This window comes from Anthonomus grandis, chromosome 2 (genome assembly GCF_022605725.1).
Source record: "Anthonomus grandis grandis chromosome 2, icAntGran1.3, whole genome shotgun sequence".
NCBI lineage: Eukaryota > Metazoa > Arthropoda > Insecta > Coleoptera > Curculionidae > Anthonomus > Anthonomus grandis.
Window position 1 is genome coordinate 37,806,752 of NC_065547.1, and position 22,231 is coordinate 37,828,982.

The 22,231-nt window shown below is 31.3% G+C and overlaps 2 protein-coding genes across 3 annotated transcripts in view; one reads left to right on the forward strand and one right to left on the reverse strand.

Annotated features, from left to right (window-relative positions):
* The window catches only part of LOC126750267 (probable 3',5'-cyclic phosphodiesterase pde-5), a 149,247-nt gene that overhangs the window by 81,197 nt on the left and 45,819 nt on the right, over window positions 1–22,231 (forward strand). For both annotated transcript variants that reach the window (XM_050459827.1, XM_050459826.1), the window contains 3 exons: window positions 366–534; window positions 16,109–16,249; window positions 16,304–16,514. In XM_050459827.1, coding sequence (XP_050315784.1) covers window positions 366–534; window positions 16,109–16,249; window positions 16,304–16,514 — 521 coding nt within the window. The remainder of the gene's footprint in view (window positions 1–365; window positions 535–16,108; window positions 16,250–16,303; window positions 16,515–22,231) is intronic.
* Window positions 16,191–22,231, reverse strand: part of LOC126750272 (putative inorganic phosphate cotransporter) — a 30,091-nt gene continuing 24,050 nt past the window's right edge. The window contains exons 7-8 of the mRNA XM_050459841.1: window positions 16,737–16,975; window positions 16,191–16,683 (exon numbers count right to left, since the gene is read on the reverse strand). Coding sequence (XP_050315798.1) covers window positions 16,546–16,683; window positions 16,737–16,975 — 377 coding nt within the window. The 3' untranslated portion in view covers window positions 16,191–16,545. The remainder of the gene's footprint in view (window positions 16,684–16,736; window positions 16,976–22,231) is intronic.

The window sequence follows — 22,231 nt, forward strand, 5'->3', positions numbered from 1 at the left end:
AGAGCATTTCCATGTCAATCAAATTTATTGCACCATGTGATATCCGTTAAACCAAATAATCAAAAATATATGTTCTTATTATCTTGGAGTTTTCTTGTATCTCAATTAATCAGTCTCTGAGAAAAACAAATATACGCTTCTTTATTTTACATATTACTGCTATCATACTTTTTTCTAATATATTTGAAATGTTTCTTTCTTATAATAAATACCTTATCTTACCATAATCATGAGCGGGTAATTTTTAATGAATTATTTAATAAATAAGTACCTGGTTTTAGTGTCTGATTAAAAAATAATTATTATTCTCTATTGATTAAGTTCGTGACTATGCACACCCTAAACTATTTTTTTGTTTTGTTTAGAGGACCAAGTAAGTGAATATCTCAGCACACATCCAGACTACCTGGAAAAATTTGTCCTTGAAGAAGTGGATTTGGAACAACTGGAAAGATGGATAATCCGAAAATCTCAGAGGCTCAAAAAACGTCCCGATGTACCTACAAAGAACGGTCGAAAAACAAGTTTGTCTAGGTAAATGATTCATTAATCTTTGAAGTATATAAAAAACAATTTTCTATTTTCAAAAAAGCCCCCAGGAAAAAAGGTAATGGATGTATTTGCATAACGACGCCGAATGATTGATACCATTAAATGAAAGAAAGAGTCCATTTAAGGGCTATTTTTACATCACTAGCGTTGCTTTTTTTGTTGTAAATACACCATTATAACTAGAAGTAGTAGACCATTACAATATACATATATGTATTTAGTAATTACAATACATAATAGCATTATTGCTAATTTATAAGTGAATAATATCCATAATAGATATTTCACTTAAATTTTTTTGGTAAATGTTCAATTTAAAAAAAAAACTTTTTTAAAAATTGTTCAGAATACATATTTTCGTTATGGTCCAAAACTACAATTTTAAGGTTTATGTTTTCACATTTTATATACCAACTGAACCATAATCTGATTATGCTATAAGTTAGCTACTGCTTAATCTTTGACTAGCTTTAGCAAAGCGAGTTACACCATTATTGCTTAAAAAATATACAGGATGGTGCACCGAAAATGAAAAAGAACCAGTTACGGACAGGCCTACGGACCTTTTTTAAAAAACCCTCAGACCCGTCGATTTAATTTACGAGAGGGACACCTAATAATAATCAGAAAATTATAATTGTATATTTGTTTATTCATTAATACCCAATAGTATAATTGTTTATATACCTTATTAGTAACCTGTTCTATTATGAATGAGTTCCTATATTGGAACACGTGGCTTAATGTGCCAAGAACAAGGCCAAAAAATGAAGAAAACTAAATTATCACCTCCTGTCTACAACTCTCTAAGAGGAAGTGACTATAACCCTTAAATCTCAAATGTGAAGGGAAGTTAAATAATATGACGTTTGAAAGGTCTTTTGATTTTATTTAAGATTATACTTAAGTTAGCACTTTTTAGGATTTTCTCATTTAAACTTCAAAAGCTTATTTAAAATAATTACTTTATTATAGCTTATTATAGGCGTGACGTGAAAATATATTGCTAAATATGATAGCTTTAACTATCATATTTAGCAATTATATTATACTACTCATGGGGACTATCACCAGTATGTATTATAGTGAGACCCATCTTACATACTCAGCACCAATATAGGGGCATGCGGCGGAAAAGACGACTATTATTCAGACATTCAACAATGCACAAAGAACAGAGTATCTAAAATAGCAGGAGTAATGTCAACTACACTGACCGCAACGATCAGACTGAAAGTTGAACATAATATCCTATTCGATAATATACCGGACTTTGGATGTATGGCACTAAGAACCTACAAAACCAAGGTCACACAGCTAGACAAACACTTTGTAATTAAGGAGGGAAAGAAACTACTAGGAATAGAGGTTACCCGGCTTAGACAAGGCGGCTACTTAGAATGGTACACTGTGGAGGTACTAGAGGATGGCCAACAGGTCAGCTTACAGGCAAATATAATAGGAGATATATTTGCCTGTAAGCTATTAATCCAATGAGAGAACGGACGCTGAACCTTCTCAATCATTACAGGAGACCAGACAGCAACAAACGTTTTAGGACAGTTTCAAACTAAGTCAAAGGCTGTACAAAACTGCTGAGAGCATCTTGTGGACCTAGCCAAAGGCCAAAAAGGCCAGAGATAATCTTATCACAGAATAAGGGCAACCATGGTGTTGTAAGAAGGGCAATCCAACTTGTAATTAAGGAAGCCAACAACAGACTCATAGGCCCAGAACTAACATTCTGTGTTGGCGGTAAAACCTGGTAAAGGGATATCGGATACTTACTGGTTGGAACTTAAGCATAAAAACTACTGAGAACAACTGCCAGAGCGGGAACTCTTTAAACAAATTTTGGGCAGCCCGCTCTTCGCTGTCCAAGGGGAAAAACATACTGCGCCACTCCAAGAAATAATTACGAAAGGTAACAGCGATGCTCATAGGCAATGAACTCTGGAGGAAACATATACATAAACTTGAAAAATTAGTACATTGTTATGTAAAGGTTATGAGGAAAAGGAAAAAAACCCCTATTCACATCTTATGCTTCTGCCTTTAATTAGGCTAGGCCGACAGTACTGGAAGAAGTCAAGCCCTAACCAAACAGAATAAGTACACCACTAGGCAAAATAGTAGACTTCCTAAAAACAACAGAACTAAACATGTGGGAGTAAATCTATGGGGCGCAATATAACTGCAACAGAGTAGACTGCAGTGCAGGGAACCAACTGGTACCATCCAGCGGAAAAGTTTTAGTGGGTAACCAAAAACTACCGGTGTTCATAAAAAAATTTTTTGTCAACAAAAAAATCCATACTCCAACACATACTTACAAAAATTACTATAAAAAAAAATTAAAAAGAATTTCTTTACGTGTTAGCTTAATAAATACTGCAAATAGCCACTTCTCTATGCAATAATACAGGTTTCGTTCAAAACAGCGCATATCCTGCAATACTTCAGGGATGATCTGATTTACAATTTTGTACTGTAAATCTTTTGTTAAAGAGGGTGGCCCCCAAAGATAAAAGTCTGGAGGTGATAAATCTGGCAGTAGTTGAGTCCAGTCGATAGTATTTCTTCTTCTAATGCATTGTCGAACCAATAACGTGGTAACCAATTCAACTAAACTCATTTTGTTTTTCTTATTTGATGTAAGAGTTGACATCTTTTCATATTTGGAAGTAATTGCCCATGTTTTGTTTTTAATTTGTTACCGTATAATCAAAAAACAGTTAAAAAATCCCCCTACTGGTAAGGGGTTGTTTTTGAAAAATTTTGGATATTAATTATTCAATTTTTATTTTTACATTTTCTCAAAAGAAAGAAGTTCGAAACTTAAAAATTTGCAGTTATAAAATTTTAAACAACAGATTTAGATATTTCATATGTAAAACATATAATTCATTTATAAAATTTACGTTTTTGGAACCTTAGATAATAGCTCATTCTATTAATACATAATAGCTGTTCTTGGATGGCTGAAATCACATTTATTATAACTTTTCATGTGGGCATGTCTTATGAAGCTAGACTATCTTTTGATAAAAAAAATAGTCCAGTGGTAATTTCGAAAATTATTTCGGTAAACTATGATTTACCTATCTCAAATTTAGCACGCAGGCACTTGTACAAGACGGAGCTGAAAATTAAACGTCGCATAACAACCAGATCTTATACGGAATTTAAAATCTCGTTTTAATTATAAAATTTTAAACATTTTCAAAACATTAAAATCACGAAATTTCTGAATTCGATATAGATATGTTGTTTAATTTATTTTAGTATCTTTGCTTAATTTAATTATAACCAAGAATACTATAGTTATACAGGGTCAGTCTCCAGGAATCGCATCTATCGATAATGGCAAAACTATAGCTACTAATAGTAACTAACTCAGCTAAAATATTTTCAAGATGATAACACTTCCAGTTGTCGAAAGTAGGTATTAACTTCTTATTTTAAATAAAAAGTACCCTATATATTAGGTATTTTTGGATTTTAAATTTGAATCTAAATAATTTTTTATACAATATCCTATATCTAAGGCTAACCGTTTTTGAAATATTTTAGTTTTTATGTCAAATATGACATTTGCATTATTATATGGTAAATTACTATTACTTTTTTGGGAAGGAAAGGAAGCTGGTTAAAGGAAACCTTTATCATTATATTCTGGTCGAATTTCTTGCAGAGAAGAATCAATTTTAATTGACTTTTTAAGAAATTGTAAAAAAAAAGATTATAAATGAATTTTAGTAAACTGTCTAAAATGGCATTTACATTTCAAACGCAAACTCCCTATTTTTATAATTTATTCGTATTAAAAATTAAAAATAAGAGTAACTTTGCATGAAGATACCTGGTCCGAAAATTAGTAGTTTTTTTATATATTTCAAATGTAATTTTTTTTTTTTTATCGTAAGAATCCTATACGGATTCTAAATTATATCAGTTTGCTATTATGACGGTGCGACGTTAGAAAACCATCAAGTGGTACATTAGTGTCACTATTTTTCATTTGCAAATTATCAATAATAAATTATGCCGAGATGATTAACACACACGAGGACTTAAATTTATTTAATATTTATGGAGAATGTGATAAAATTATTTCATAGACATGCTACAAACATATTTGCAACCCGATTTCCAGGAAATCAGAAACCAGCACAAACTACTGTCAAGAAAATTACACAAAATTTCCAGTCGCTATTTCGAGATATTTTGTGATATATTCAAGAACATCTATCAAGGAAATAGCATTAAAATCAGGAATATCGCAGTCATAAGTAATAGGAATTTTACAAAAACACAAATTTTATCCATATATATTTTCCATCGTTCAACATCTTAAAAAGACCGACTTTCGATGAAAAGTAGAATTCCATGAATTCATTTTACTCCGATGTCAAGGAAATGTTTTTTTTATATATCTCGATGGAAGAAGCGAAGTTTTTCAAAGTGGGGTTTTTAATAGTGGAAATTCCATTCGTTTTTTACTCGGAGCGACACAAATGTGCATTCATTTAGAGAACTAAATTTTCAAGAGCGCTGGCAATTTAATGTTAATTATGTCGTAAGAAATGACAGCGTCGCGGCCTTAGAATTTGATAAATATAATTTGAATGAGAAGTGAAGACAATTTTGAATTATTCTCGTAATAAAACAGGTCGTTTAATAATGTTTAGGTGTGCGTTATCGTGACATCTCGAAACAATTTGGAAATTAACTATGGATATATGATCTACAAGAATGTAAGACCTACAAACACGTGCCATCGTACTTCTACGTAATGGCTATTTATACAGTGCATCCCAAAAGTTATGTCTAAATTTATTTAAAATTCAGAGGTGTGTTCGAAAAAAAAAACACTCGGACCCGTCGATTTTTATTTCAAGTTGCGCATTTTTGTACGTGAAGTTTGTATATACAGAGTTGCTCAAAAATAAATTACCACCATCAACTTCATTTTTTCAAATGAAAGCACTTTTTTTTTAATTTCATCTTTGAATTTCGCGTGGAATTCTACGTATGTTTCATGCATCATGTTCTATACCTAAAGTCAACAGTTATCGAAAAAAAGACGATTCATGTAACAAATAAAAAAAGAACAAAAATTAAGTTAAATGTTCAAAATGGTTGCCATTCATTGCCTTGGATATTGCTATAAAGTCTCGTTGCACATTTTTAATCATTTCCGGAGTTATGGCGCGCACTTCTCTGCGAATTCTCTCTTTCAAGTCATCTAGATTATTTGGTCTATTAACAAATACCTTCGACTTGAGGTATCTCCACAAAAAAAGTCCACTGGTGTTAGGTCAGGCGACCTAGCAGGCCATTTGATGGATCCTCTCCTTCCTATTCACCGATTGGGAAAGGTTTCATCCAAAAATGTACGCACAGTGGCAGCATAGTGCGGAGGAGCGCCATCTTGCCGGAAAATTAGTTTTTCGTCAGGATAGTCTGGGTCCAATGGATTTGGAAATAAAGCTAGTAATGCTGGAACTAATTCAAATTGGAGAAAATTGAGATACACTTGTCCCATTATAGTCTGTTCAAAAAAAAGGGAGCTATTACTCTTCCGCGCACTATTCCATGCACAGAATTTCTATTTTTTCTCGTTCCGTTAACTTTACCATTGTGAAAACCGCAACTTTGCTCGTACACTTCACACTTGACAATATCTGTTTGGCGTACAATTGTCATACAGTTTCTATAAAAATACACGGTCACCAGCCAACAATAAAAAAATACGAATGAATGGAATTTTGCTCTGTATAAAAATTCTCAGAGATAAGGTGAACTTCAATAATAATGTTTGGTCGTCTTTTTTTCGATAACTGTTGACTTTAGGTATAGGACATGATGCATGAAACATACGTAGAATTCTACGCGAAACTCAAAAATGAAATAAAAAAGGTGCTTTCATTTGAAAACATTAATATATACAAACTTCACGTACAAAAATGCGCAACTTGAAATAAAAATCGACGGGTCCGAGTGTTTTTTTTAACACACCTTTGAATTTTAAATGAATTTAGACATAACTTTTGGGATGCACTGTATGTTTTATCAACAACGGACCTCATCTTTGGCCACCTCGCTCCCCAGATCTAGCAGTACTCGATTTTTTATCTGAGAACCACCAAGGAAGATTGTACGCGGATGGTTAATATTACATTTAAAGAACTTACCACTTAGTTAGTAAAGATGAAGAATTACTACGAAAGAGTACGAGATATGTATGAGTATGTCTAGAAGTTCAAGTGCATCAATTTAAATATTTATTAAAATAATTTTTGTAATACTTCTTTCTATTTGAATATTTTCTGAGAAAATACCTAGCTAGATTTTCTGTACATTGACTCTTACGGATCAAAAACTTCTTAAAGTTTTATATAATTTTCTTAACAGTATTTTGTGAAGTAACTTTATCACATTCTCTGTAAATAATAAATAATCTTCGTCAGTGTAATTCAGTCATCCCGACATGATTTATTCTTTATATATTGAAAATTATTAATATTATAATTGACAAGTAGTGTAGTATCACTTGATTGTTGTATAATGCTGCGTCGTCATGGTTAACTGATACAATTTAGAAACCGTATAGTATACTTACAATAGAAAAATATGAAATTGCAAATATTTATGTGTTATTAGTTGATTTAACTGTAGCATATTCGTTAACTTAGGCACTCTCTAGTATAACAACAAAAACAATAAATTCGTTGAACAATCAATCGATACTCAACAAAAAACCTAACATATATGTATAAGTAATTATATAAATATCACTGCAGCAGTGTTAGTTTCAGGCAGCAGTATTACACTGCTTAATAGTGTATGTACTTACTAATAGCTCTACATATTAGAAGGATTCCTCTATGTCCCTTATCGATTAAGCAACTAATTTCTTAAAATTTACAAAAATTGAAAATACTATTATATTATCCTCATACTTTTTATAAATTTTGTTTTGGAAAAATCGTCTTTTTTTCAGTAAAGATTTTTAGTGTACTGTAATATGCTCCTCCTTATGTAGATATACCATATATAGCAGATATACCATATACCATTCTCATAAACTTTGCCTCTGTATCCTGGTATGGTGATTACAGTAGAATTAGTGAAATTAAAAATGAATGTTTGCGTATATAATAATAAGTTGCCCCTTTTATACAAGTAACTCGCGATCTTGATATTCTTATTTACTCTCAATGATGTCTTCGGTAACATGTAGAGATGTCAATGCTAAAGATTTTGAGATTTTAAGCTTAACAAAATATTAACAGAATCACTTGTTTCAGTCTTAATCATAGCAATTTTATATAGTTTCCTAGCTTCGAATTTGAAGAACATGATACCAGTAGTGCAAAATGCTTTCTCTGGTTTAATTTTTAATGTAAAGAAACGCGATCACGTGTCTCATGAATTATTGAATTAAAATGGACTTAAAACGGATAATATTCGAAACATCACATCTATAATTTTACACAGAAACTATTGTACAGGGTGGCCGATTGAGAATTCGAGGGCGTAACTGCGATCTTGAATCTAAAAAAGTAAAGTTTTTGTGAATTTCGATAAGTTAACTTAACCAAAAAATAAAATGTACAGGGTCTTTCCCCATATATTGATCCTCCCCCTACAGGGGTAATGCGAAAAGTTAAAAAAAAAATTTAATACAAAACTTTTGGGGTTGTACTTTAAATTTTTGAATCCGATGTCAAATTTTTTTTTTCGTTTAGAAACGTCAAATTTTGACAGATGATCAGTTTTTTCTTATGGAACACCCTGTATATGACTTCATAGTTAAAGAGAGCCGAATTTTCTGATTTCAAATATATATAGTTTAACTATGTTTTATTAAGCCGTTTCGGCAATATCGGGCTCCAAACTTTAAAAAAATAATATATTGAAGATCTTGGTAAGCGCTGCATTGTTATTGTTTGGCGTTTTTTTTTTTTTTAAGATAAATAAATTGAGTAGAAACAATAAAAACAGAAGATTTATTATTACTAAGGTGATATTTAGCATCTTTTTGTTGACAAGGATACATTATTTTAACAATTGTTAAACTTTAGTTTAGACGTAATTATAACTATAACTGCTCTATATGACCACCACCATTATCAATACAGTTTATATAATCCTGCTCAATTTTGTGTATTGTATTCCTTATAAATTGTCTATGATTTTGATTGATATCATCTATCGCGGTAATAATTTTTCTGCGGAGCTCCTCGACATTTTCAGTTCTCTGTTCGTAAACTTTATTTTGCAGGTAACCCCCACAGAAATGAATCAAGAGATGTCAGGTCTGAACTGTTTGGTGGCCAACGAATTGGCCCAGTTCGTCCAATCCACAGGTTATATCTTTCATTTAAAAATCTCAAAACAGGTCACATATTATGCGGTGGGGCACCATCTTGATGCCAAACTACTTGCTCGTATTGCCTTATAGGATCTACCCATTTAGTTTAGCTTCAATTTGATAAGTAAGCACCTCTAGGTATCTCTCTCCCGTCAAGTTGCCGTTATAAAAAATAGGTCCTATGACCTGGTCATTTAAAATTCCACACCATACATGCCGCCCTTAAAACTTAATTTCCCGTGTTATTCGGGGGTTTGTTCTTGACCAAAAGCGAACATTTTTTCGATTGTAAATGCCCGCGGTTGTAAAGGTGCACTCGTCGGTCCACAAAATTTTTAAAAAAAAGTTATTATCTTCTTCTTTTGTGCATCTCTTGACAAAATTCCACCCGTTTATTTCTTTACTCTACACTTAAAGTTTGAACAGGTAAAATTCGATAAGCAAAATATTTATACTTTTTTAAAGTTGAATAAATTTTGTTGGCCGATCGATCAAAGTATATTCTGGCATCTTCTATGGAATGATTTGGGTGTTCTAAAATGAAACTCAACATTTTTGATGGGCAATTTGAGGGAGACAAAGGCCCGAACATGATAGCGTAGATCTAAATGTATTCAAAAATTTGTAAAAACTTACCTACCTTCGAAATATAGCAAAATATGTAATTCTTCTTCTGGATCGACAAGAAAACGTCGGACACGTTTTCTTCGTAGAGTTTTCCTGATGCAAAATGCTCGTTCTATATTTTTAAACTTATTTTTTGCCGGAATGGCACGTAAAGGAGAGGTTCGACGATATTCCTCTCTGGCGGCATTTGCGTTATTATTATTTTTATAAAATATACGGACGATGTCACATTTTTCTTCATCACTGTACGGCATTTTTTAACATTTATGGGTCAACAAACAAGAAATGACAATGTCATTTGAATGATTTGTTTTTTAATAAATGTCAAACAATAACAATGCAGGGCCTACCAAGATCTTCAATATATTATTTTTTTAAAGTTTGGAGCCCGATATTTCCGAAACGGTTGAATAAAACATAGTTAAACTATATATATTTGAAATCAGAAAATTCGGCTCTTTTTAACTATGAAGTCATATAGAGGGTGTTCCATAAGAAAAAACTGATCATCTGTCAAAATTTGACGTTTCTAAACGAAAAAAAAAATTTTGACATCGGATTCAAAAATTTCAAGTAAAACCCCAAAAGTTTTGTATTAATTTTTTTTTTTAACTTTTCGCATTACCCCTGTAGGGGGAGGGGTCATATGGGGAAAGACCCTGTACAGCAGTTTCAGAACAATAATAGGCATGCAGTTTCTAATCTGGTATAATTTGTATACTAGTCTAATTCTACATTCTTATCCTATTTAATATTCTGATCAATGTGAACACTCAATTATCTAATAATGTTTAACTTTTTTATAATTTTAGTACACATGGTGTCTCTGTTTAAGCCTTTAGAAGTATGAATGCTTATACTATCTATCTGATAATAATATGAGTGAAGTGTGCTAAAACACATAACCTTTGTTTTTTTCATATTATTCATTAAGCGATTTTCACTCAACCATTCACAAATCTTTGCAAATTCAGTTTTAGCTAGTTCTACTGTTACATTCTGATATATTTATCTTTAGCCAATGATTAATCATAGTGAATATAGAAGGGACCTAATTACATTGCCTAGAAAGACACCGTATTGAATTGTTTTTAATCCACTTTGCTTTTTTTCAATTTTCACACACTGTTGTCGATCTTTAAGAAAACTTCTCTAAATCTTGGCAAAATTTTCTTATTTCATAGCGGCTTAACTTATGTAAAAAAATATCATGTGAAACACAATCAAACGCTTTGGTCAAATCTGAAAATATTTCTAATAATGATGAAATTTTTCTTAAAGGACAATTGATAATATTGTAGTGTCTACAGAGGTAATTTTTTATATAAAACCCTATTATGTCAAAAATGGCAAGACAGATATAGACTGTACACAAAAATTATTTGCATTCTGATATAGAATTAAAAAATAATGACAACCTCATTTTTAAATGTATATATCTGGAAAGAATAAGCAAAGTGCCGCCCTCTTAAATATTTTACCCTAATCGATAGTACCCTAGTTAGTAGTTACCCTAGACGATCAATGCGGTTCTTGTAGACTTACCCTGCATATGAATTTATATAGATATAATGAGTTACTTAGAAAAAACAAGGCAGTACACAACATATTTAATTTTCCATTTGTGCTACAGTTACTATATTTATTTAAAATATACACACAATAACAATAAATAAAAGAACAAAAATATAAAAGCATCATAAAAAACCAATCAATAAATTGTAAAATTACCCAAAGTGCAAAAAGAGCACACAATTTTGGGTGAAATTAAAATAGCAGATCAGACAACTAGAATGTGTCATCACAAACTTTCAATAGATTGTTGCATTACAAATATCATTTTCAAATTAACATTTCAAACTCGCTTCCCATTGCTGCGTGGTAGGTAAAATACCTTAAAAAATGAATTCGTAGTAGTGCGGATGTAGCAATGGCCTAATACAAATTACTAACTTACTACTATGAGCCCTAACAACTATATATTGGAATAAGTAGTCATTTTACGAATAAAATTCCAGTTTACCGTAATTCTTTTAATTTATTTTTTTTATTTAAAAATAATAAATTAATAACATTTTTTATGTTTAAGAGAATTATTTTTAAGGTTTAATAAAATTGATTATCAAACAAATAAATAAATGTTAAATAATATTTATTTAATTGTTTGATAATCAAAAAATGTTGACAACTAAATGTTGGAACATGGGTTGCTTTTGCTCAATTTTTTCCAGTTTTATTAGCATGCCGCGAAGATGGCTTTAAATAAACAAAAGTAAGTAGTGCGTTGTCAACAATAAAAATTTTGATGCGTCACTTGACCATTAGTAATCAATTACTGTCATTTGTATTACGAGTAAAATACAATAATGGCTCGTGGAAAACCTACTGATCTAAAAGTGCGAGAAATTATTATCCGGCAGTACCATAAAGGGAAAACAATGCGAGAAATCTCCAGTGAATTAAATGTTGCAACAACTACTATATTTAATATAATTAAAAAATATGGTGAAACTGCCAGTATTGGTGTTCGCGGCAAAAGTTCAGGACGTCCAAAAGTTGTTTCTCAAAGAAATGTAAGGAACTTGATTAAAATTTGTAAGTCGGGAAGAAGAAATACTCTACGAGAAGTAACTGCAAGGTGGAATAGAGAAAGTAGGATAAATGTTTCCAGAGAATGCTGCCGCAAATATATCCACAAGAGCGGTCTTAGTCTTTATAAGGTATGTTTAATAGGCTGTTCTGTGCTATATTATTTTCATTTTTATCATTTTTTCGCCTAGGCCAAAGAAAAACCATTGTTAACGGAGACTCAAAAAAGGAATCGTTACATTTGGGCCAAATCAAAACTCTCGTGAACCAAAGAAAATTGGAGCAAAGTTATTTATAGCGACGAAAGCAAATTTGATGTCTGTGTCGGAGATTATCGAAAGCGTGTGATTCGGGACAAAACAGAAGCATTCCATAAGGATTGTCTTAAAAGGACTGTAAAGTTTCCACAGGGCATCATGGTGTGGGGTTGTATGTCAGCTAAAGGGTTGGGAACGTTACATTTTATTGATGGCATAGTAAATGCAGAAAAATATCAAGACATTCTCGAACATTCGCTTTTACCAAGTGCAGCAAATTTATATCCATCTGGAGATTTTATCCTTCAACAGGACGGTGCCTCATGTCATACTGCTAAATCTACCAAAAAATGGATGAGGGAACATAATATTAAAGTTTTGTCACACCCCTCTAGCAGCCCGGATCTCAATCCAATCGAATCACTTTGGCACAAAATAAAGCAACGCCTAAGAAATAGTCCGCAGCGTACTTTGCCACAACTACGTGCTTAACTACAGGAAATATAATAATAATAATAATAATAATAATAATAATAATAAATAAATTTATTTGCCAGTAATAGTACAAGTTTACAATGCATTATTGGTATACATTCTTCATACATGATAAATGTATTACTGCAAAATGGAGTTTAAGGCAGTAAAACTGATATTGAATAAACTCCGTGAAAATTTTGTAACTGTAACTAACAACAAAGAATATTAAATTAATATATAGATTCAATGTTAACACAATAGCAAATCATAAGTAGTATGTAGTTTTATAATTTCAACACAAGTAAATTACAACACTGTTTTTACCTAAAACATTCTAATAGTTCCTAGTTCTTATACTTATAGTAGACGTTTGTACCTACCCAAAACACAAGTACACTATACCGTATGAAAAAAAAAGATAAATAAAAAACAACAAGACTTAGTGCTGTGTTAGCAAGTTATTTTTATATAGATATTTGAATTTTGTTGGCGTGAGTATTTTCATTTCGAGAGGAATATGATTGTATATTAGGTAAACATTATAAGAGAAAGATCTTGCAAACAAGGCAGTCTTATGGAAAGGAGGAGATATTAAGCCCCTATACCTTAGGTTTAGGTTGTGAACATCTGTTCTAAACTTTATTTTGTTGTACAAATATGGTGGACTTTTATTAAATATTATTCTGTGGAATAAGACAGCGGAGTGAAATGTACGGCGATTTTCCATATCCAACCAATTGCAAGTTTTGAGTTTGTGAATTACTGGCTCAAACTTCCTTATGCCAAATGCAAACCGCAAACACGACCTCTGAACTCGCTGTATCCTGTCCCTATCCTGTTTGGTTAGGCATGGACCATACAATGCATCACAATAATTAAAGTGGCTTAACACAAGAGCATCTGACAATGTTAATTTTAGTTTTTGACTTAGTGCACGCCTATGTGGATATAACAGCTTTAAATTTGCATACGCCCTCTGTACACACGCAGATACATGTTCGCTGAATCTTAAATCTGTATCTAAAATTACCCCCAAATTCCTAGATTTTTTTTCAAAGGTAAGCTCTGAGTTATTTAAATTAATTTTAAGTTGGTTTTCTAAGTCAATTTTTTGTTTTCCAAAAGCAAGTATTTTAGTTTTTAAAGGGTTTAATTTTAACTGGTGTTTTTCTGAGTTTCGAACTAGTTGATTCAAATCTTTATTTATGTTAAGTTGAGTTTGTGCTATGCTATTAGGTGTGACAGAGTATAATAATTGTTTATCATCAGCAAAACTATAATCAATACAGTGTTCAAGGGCATGTGTGAGATAACAGGTGTATATGCAGAATAGTAACGGGGATAGCCCGGAGCCCTGTGGAACACCACAGTGAAGCGACCCTTTGTCCGAACATCCCTTATCAGTTTCTACATATTGAACCCTATTAGATAAATAGCTTTTAATTAGATCGACAGCACTCTGTGAAAATCCAATATGCAATAGCAAAGCGAACAGAACCTGGTGGTTTACCTTATCAAACGCTCTTGTGTAGTCTAACAATATCAAAACACATGAGTTTCCAGAGTCTATATTTGACATTATTGAATCAACCACGTCCAACAATGCTGTACATCATATGAGATAGTTTCACCCCTGAATTTTGTGAAGGTCTAGTTGGTACAATGCCTCATAGACTTAAGGCTGTTATTCAAGCTAAGGGCGACGTTACGCCTTACTAATTTGTATTTTCCTTTTTTAAAAGTCACTTGTTCCAATATTTAGTTGTCAGCATTTTTCAATTATTTACCAAGTAATTAAATACTAAATAACTTAAAATATATAAATAAATTATAAAAACAATATTAAACATTATAAAAAAGCTTGTTCATTTCATATTTATGATAAAAAAAAAAATTTATAAAATATTTTCGCTAAATGGGCATTTTATTTCAAAATAACTGCTTGTTCCAACATATAGTTGTTAGGGCTCGTACTAGTACAAATTCAATACAATTGTACTTTCTCTATTTTAACATTATTTTTTATTTTTTTTCTGGTATATGTTTTGACATTAAAATGAATTCGATCATTAATTAAAGTTTTAAAGATAGCAATGGTATTTGGGATAAACTTTTTTTTAAATCAGCTTGTTTTTAAAAAATTTGATACCTGTAGATCAGTTTTATTTACAAAAAGTTAAAGGCCGGTTAAGGGTAAGTTGTGCGTTTTCACTTTATAGGAATTTGGAATTTTTAAGTTACCTAATAGGGAATTCTAGAATTCTTAAAATCATTATTGTTGCCATTTTCTGCTCATTTATGCATATATCTTAAGTAGTTTTTTTGGAGTTTATACCAATTTTGCAGATCTGGAATTTTAATCTTATTATAAAATTTAAGAATGTTTAAGATGTAAAGATAAAAATCCTATTTCGCATGTTTAGGTCCAATCTTTAGGTTGAGTTTGCTTTGCAAAAATTTTTATGAAAATATATTAATTTCTTGAGAATTGTTTAATAAAAAGAAATTTAAATTAATTTTTTTTACTGCCATTTGATACCTATTTTAAATAAACTTACTGTTACATTAACAATCAATTTAGAAAATACTATCTCATACGCTCAATTATTAAAAACATGAAGAAAATAGACTTATTCACGTATTTACAAGAAATGTAAACTTAAATTTTTAACGATACAGTTCATTATATTTAATTATGTCCAATAAATCGCAAATACAATAATTTACTTGAGGTATAGTAGAGTTTTTTATATACCCAGGAGCTGAGGTTTTATTATCAATTGATCTCTGAGCTCGTTTCTTCTTTTCAATCGGTAGTTAGATCTGCTACCATTATAAGAGTAAATAAAATAAAATTAAATAAAAAATATAAAAAAATACGTATTCTTTTTAACTTCTGGTTTACTTTCGTTCTTCAAAATTAATTTTAATATATTATTTTTATAATTTTTGACGGTTCTGACAAACTAATTTACTTAAGATTTTTAAACTCAATAAAAACCTGGAATATAAATCCAAAAAATCATATTTGAGAGACAAAAAGCCTGGATCTACTAAATTTTATAAAATATCTAAAAAGTGAAAAATTATAGCTGTAAATCTTTTATTTGTGTACATAAATTTCAAATTTTTATCATTCCTGGAGAAAATGTAAAATAGTTGAAAATTAGACTTCCCCTGTACACAAAGATAAATAGTTTTTTGATAAAAATCCGCTCGTTTTCAGATGGAAATTCTGCGTGCACGCAGACAAACGTCAAATGCTACAAGACCTAACTCACAGCTTACAAAATAAACCAACCAAGGACCACGTATTATGGGAATTATCTAATTGTATCTCATCTGCGGTTGGCGCTGATGGCTTCAGGTACTACTTTACACCAATTACAATTAATCCGAATTAATTAAATTTTTACTTTAGGCTATATACAGTAGAAAAGTCCAAATCCCCATCAGAAGACATACAGCTTTATATAGTCCTAGACTCCCGGTCGGAAAACGGAGAGATTAAAGTGCAAAAAATTAAAAATGGAGTTGAGGTGCCAAAGTACGTTGCTAACTCCTTGGAACCCGTTAGACTATCCAGTAATCAAGACGATCCGAGATTCCCAAAGAAGATATTCCAAGATGCTGTAAGTTTAGTTCATTTTATTAGGTGTAGACTTAGTTTTTGGGTGTTTCCTGTTCTTCAAAATCAAACTCCTGCCTTTCGCTAGAGCTCCAAATTATATAGACTATAGAGGATAAGATCGCCCAGCCAAACATTATCCAGAAGACGATTCTCCATTCTGACAAACGTCTCTAAAACAAGATTTTTTATTTAAAAAAATCATGAAAATTAAAAAACGACATACATTTTTAGTCACTGCTCCAACAATCAGTCCACCTATTATAGCGGTCATACAGTTCAGTCCGTTATTAATAGCAAAAATAATTCCTCCATAATTTCTTGATAATTCATTGATGTTATTGGTCATCGTCATGTAATATAAGGATTTAAATACCATAGCAATGCAAAAGAGACTGACGACGAGTTCTCGATTGCATCCTGCGTAGACTGCACCCAATATAATAAGAGCTGAACCCCAGTTACCTGAAATAAATATTTGTTTTATATTTAGTTAGTCATCAGGTCTTATTAATTTTTTTCTATATTTTAATCTTAATTCTTATTAATCACTTCACTAATTTACCATCTATAATACTATAATTTTATTTACATGAGGTTATTTTCATGTATTTCTTTATTTTCTTAATTGTTTTGTCAATGAGGTTTTTATTATGATAATGTTTAATGCTTTTATTTTTTATTCATCAATAGGCTGACCTTCTAATAAATATTCTAACATTTCATTTAATCGCTATTTATTAACGTACATACTCTGTTTTTATTTTTTCGTCATGTTTCTAATCCTCGTTTTAATTAACATTTTATTACACAATTAACATACAATTATATTTTAATAATTTACCTTTTCCTTTCTCTATCCCATCAGTTTTGTTTTTTGTCATTGAGCATTATCGAGATATTTACTATTAATTTTTTCATACGCTTTTTTATTTATCTACTTGTTTAGTATATTTTCGTTTCACTTATTTAATTTTTTATGTTCTTTCATTTTATTTTAATTATAAATATTTTTTAATTCCTTGGCTTTCTAATTCTATTACCGTTATGCATCGCTTTTCTATTTATTAATCACTTGAATTAACTATCGTTTCATCATTTTATATAATATAATTATATATAATAATTAATCAATGATAAAATCATTAGTGATCAGTTATATCTGCATTAAATATATCTGTTATTCTTGCATTTTCTTAATTGGCCCATATTTAGTTTATTGTATCCATTAAATTATTTTATTTTATTTTATTTTATTTAGTCATCACTTGTTCACTCATTTTTTTTCTCATTTTATTGCTACCTATAAATAATTTAATATTGAATTAATTCTTGAATAAAAATTCCCGAAATATGCATAATAAAAGATTTTAATCGTTACGTGTTTTTCATCTATCCTGCAACCTTCCACGATTTCTTATTATTTTTTTCGTTAAGTTTGTTGTGGTAATGTTTATCGCTTTCGTTATTAGACTTGCCTATCATTCACTACTTTAACATTTTATTCAGTTACTATATATTTCCTCTCTTTTTCAAGGGAATAAAATTGTATTCAGTGATATACAGGGTGTCCTATTTGCTATGTGTGACTATTGCTATTTCCGAAACTAGAGGAGATACGAGGGCGGTTAAATTAGAAAAAAGTTGTAAATTTTGATGCTTATTTCTAAATCATTTTACAGCATTGCAAAATGTTTTTTCATTACAGGGTGATTTATAAAAAAAAAATTATTTTAGTTATTATTTTGAAAACTGTTGATTTTAGAAACTTTAATTACCAAGTTTTATAATTTTTTGTGCTCTACAAAACTTCACCTTTAGTTTTTTTTTATGTTGTTTGATATCTTGACAACGGCTATCAACTTCTTTTTTTTGAAAACGGACCTGAATTTTTTATAACTTATTTTGAAACCATTTCTTATTCCTTTTAAAATGATGCATCTTATTCGTATATTTCCCACCATTTCAACGTATAAATAACCATTGTCAAGAATTTTTCTTTAGGACGGATCTGACTTTTTTAATTGCTAAAAACTTAAATACTATTAAATGTTTATTCTTTTCCTCATGAAGTAAATTTTAATTAATTAAAAGCTTATTAAATCAATGTTTATTTATGTTAAACCCGATAAACCCTAATGTTAAATATGTAGCTTTAAATTATGATACTTATTGATATTAACCATTCAATTTAGTTTGCTGTGACAGTAGTTGAAGTCTGCCTTGTCATGGTTACCAAACAAAAATAATATTTTTGACAGAAGTGATCAAGCTTTCGCGTCAGTTTTTATTCATGTTAAATTTGTTCGAATTACTAAAATAATTTATATTTTTCTTCTTTGCTAGTTACTTTCTTGATTTATTTCCTTAAGAACATCAAGTAAATCATAATTTTTCAACAAAGTCTCTGCAAGATCTATTTTCAACATGACGGTGCACCTGCACATCGAGATCGTCATTGTACAAGGTTTTTGAACGATTTTAAACAACATTTTGATTGGTAATAACGATCCTATAAATTGGCCCGCAAGATCGCCTGATATAACACTCGTGGATTTTTCCATATGGGGTCTTATTAAGAACCAGGTTTATTAAACTACGCCACAAAATGTAGAGGATGTGAGTTTAAAAATAATAGAAGCGTGCAATAAAATTTCTCCGCAAATGTTAACCCTGGAATGCTACACTTATTTCCGACCCTGCATCTGCTACACAGGGCTACAACCGTACCCCAAATAAAACACGTCGTATTTTAGAAAAACGAAAAATTTATTCACCTATAGAAAAATAATAACTTAAACCGAGTCTCTAAGAACACTTTTAACGCACATCCATAATAAAATGTTCATGCGGCACACACTGAGCATATTTTTTTTTGATTTTGCAAACACACCAACTTTTTGCATACAGCACAGCTTACTCTCGATTTTCGATCCTCTCTTCTGGGACAAAGCACACACCTACCCACTGTTGTTGTAAGCCTAGTAGGTACTTCTTCTGAAGTGGTTATGAGGTGAAGTGGCTTCTGAAGTGGCTTGAGGACCCTACATATAGTTTCACGGAGTTCGCGCCTAAAAGTTGGAGCTTCCAAACGACTCATAATGTGCCGGCTGACCAGGTCAAGGGCAAGCTTCTTGAGGTATTCTCTCCTGTGCTTTACAATTTCTTTATTCACTTCTCCAGAGCCACGCAAAAGAATCATTGAATTATATCCCAGAATATCCAACAAATTATAAAACAGACATAATGGCCAGCGACGTGTTTTTCTACCAGTAGAATAAGTGTGGCACAACTGGTCTAAAGTATCCACTCCTCCTTTTGTAGAATTATAAAATTCAATAATTTCTGGTAACTTGGTCCTAAATGGCTCATCACCTTTTTCGTGCATTGTCGAAAGCACAATTACTGCTTTTTTAGCACTCTTGGGTGGACAGTATGATAACAGTGTCAGATGTCCACTGTAGCAAAACATGGCAGAATTTTGATTCCTTTCTTTGAGTTCCAAAAACGACTCAGGAATTTCTTTTTTATTTCTTCTCACAGTACCAACAATGGTAATTTTCCTCTCCAAAAGATGTTTCGCGGTCTCAATAGAAGTAAACCAGTTATCCATGGTCAAGTTCCTATTTGTTCCTTGGACATAACTGGTTAGCTTATTACAGTAATACTGAGCTACAGGAACATCAGTTGGTGTGGAACCTTTTCCTATATAAATTTCAGCATCAAGTGCAAAAGCTGTTTTGGCATCATAGGACAACACAATTTTGATTCCGTATTTATTGGGCTTTGAAGGGATGTACATTTTAAAAGGACATCGCCCTCTAAAACCAACCAATTGTTCATCAATTGTAATATATTCTGAAGGAGTATATAGGTTTTTCATTTTAACGATTGACCTCTCAAATACCTCTCGAAAAGCTGCAAGCTTATCAGTTTCTTTTCTTTCAGCTCTGGACTGCTTATCATCAAAGCGAAGACAGTTTATCAAAAACCTGAAACGTGCCTCGGGCATGGTAGCACGGAAAATTGGAATTCCTGTGTCTTTATCAAATAGTTCCTTGGTCAAAACTCCGGCCATTTTCATAACACCCGCATAATAAAATAGCCCAAAAAGTGCTTGGAGTTCAATGCTGTTTGTATCCTTAGTCCAACAGGGTCTCTTACCTACTGGCGTAATAACAAGTGCATTAGTATCTTGGTCATCGTTCTTATTTGAATATTTCAATCGTTGAACTTGGATCTCTATATTAGTATATTGGGTAATTTTATCGAGATTTTCTTGAGTGAAACATAATTTCCAAGCTTCAGTTTCCGATGTTATATATTTTGCTTCGTTTTTGTTTCCAGGTTAATGCTAAACCAGATTTCGTTTTGGTGTACGATGAATTGCGCCTTTCCTACCTGACCACATAAACCCATTTTTCCCCTTAATTTGGTAGACACTGGTAAAATTTCCACCATATCTCTGTTGATCGCCTGTATTTCTGCCAATGGTATATTGTCATCTTCCGAATCTGTATCAGATAGAAAGGTATCCTGAGTCTGTTCTGGTGCAATAAAAGAATTAAGATTGATTTGATTGCCGCGTATTTCATCCTCTTCTGGCTCCTCTCTAAAATCAGGTATAATGGCATCTTCCTCCTCGCTGTCATCCGAAAAACTGTCTGAATCAGATTCATAGAGAATGCGATGAATTTCTCCGACATCTTCAGGCTTTGTTAGGTCGAAGAACTTTTTCTGCCCAGCCATTATTCGTGCAGCCTAACAAAGAAAATCAATAATAACTTAAAGATCAAAGAAAAATATAATACCTTAAAAAAAAACTAAAATATTTTCAAAGTATTATAGACATATTTTAGAAATATTTTTCAAAAAAAGATACTTACTCATATAATAATAATAATCACCAAAATCTACTGAGAAGCGAAAAAATCACAGAGTATATTTAACCTAAACTGCTACACTGGGGTACGCGCTAACCCCAAATATCACAAATCTCGAAAAGAAAAAACCGTGTGCCAATGTCAATTGTCGCACGCGAACTGACTTGCCGCGTCTTGAAACTAAAGACGTCGGCGTTCGTTCCCCCCCGACTTCCATTTAACTTGAGATATGATTAATGATGGGGTACAAATGTACCCCAAGTAGCATTCCAGGGTTAAGGAACATTCAAAGAAAAATGGTAATCAATGCGCGAAAATTTAAAAAAAATAATGTTGGTCATTTTGAACATTTAGATTAATTACAATTTATTTCATAATTATATACATATTGATAACCTTTATTTATTTTGAATAAGTTCTGATTTTATTTTTATTTATTATTATATTGTTTATTAAAAATAAATTTATTATAAAGTAAGTCAGATCATTGTCGTAATATTCATTTTTTAAGTGCCTCCTTTTAATATTAATATTTAACATTTAGTAGCAACGATGTTATTCAGCAGCTCAATATTGAATAAATAAATTGATGAAAGCTAAACAAATTGTATACCCTTTAAAAGTTATTTAAAGTGATGATGGCTAATAAGTCGTCGAAACGTTGGGAAACGTATGAATAAGATACATCATTTTAAAGGGAATAAAAAATGCTTTTAAAATAAGTTATAAAAAATGCAGGTCCGTATTTAAAAAAATTAAGTTGATAGCCGTTGCCAAGATACCAAACGTCATAAAAGAAAATTGAAGGTGAAGTTTTATAGAGCAAAAAAATTTAAAC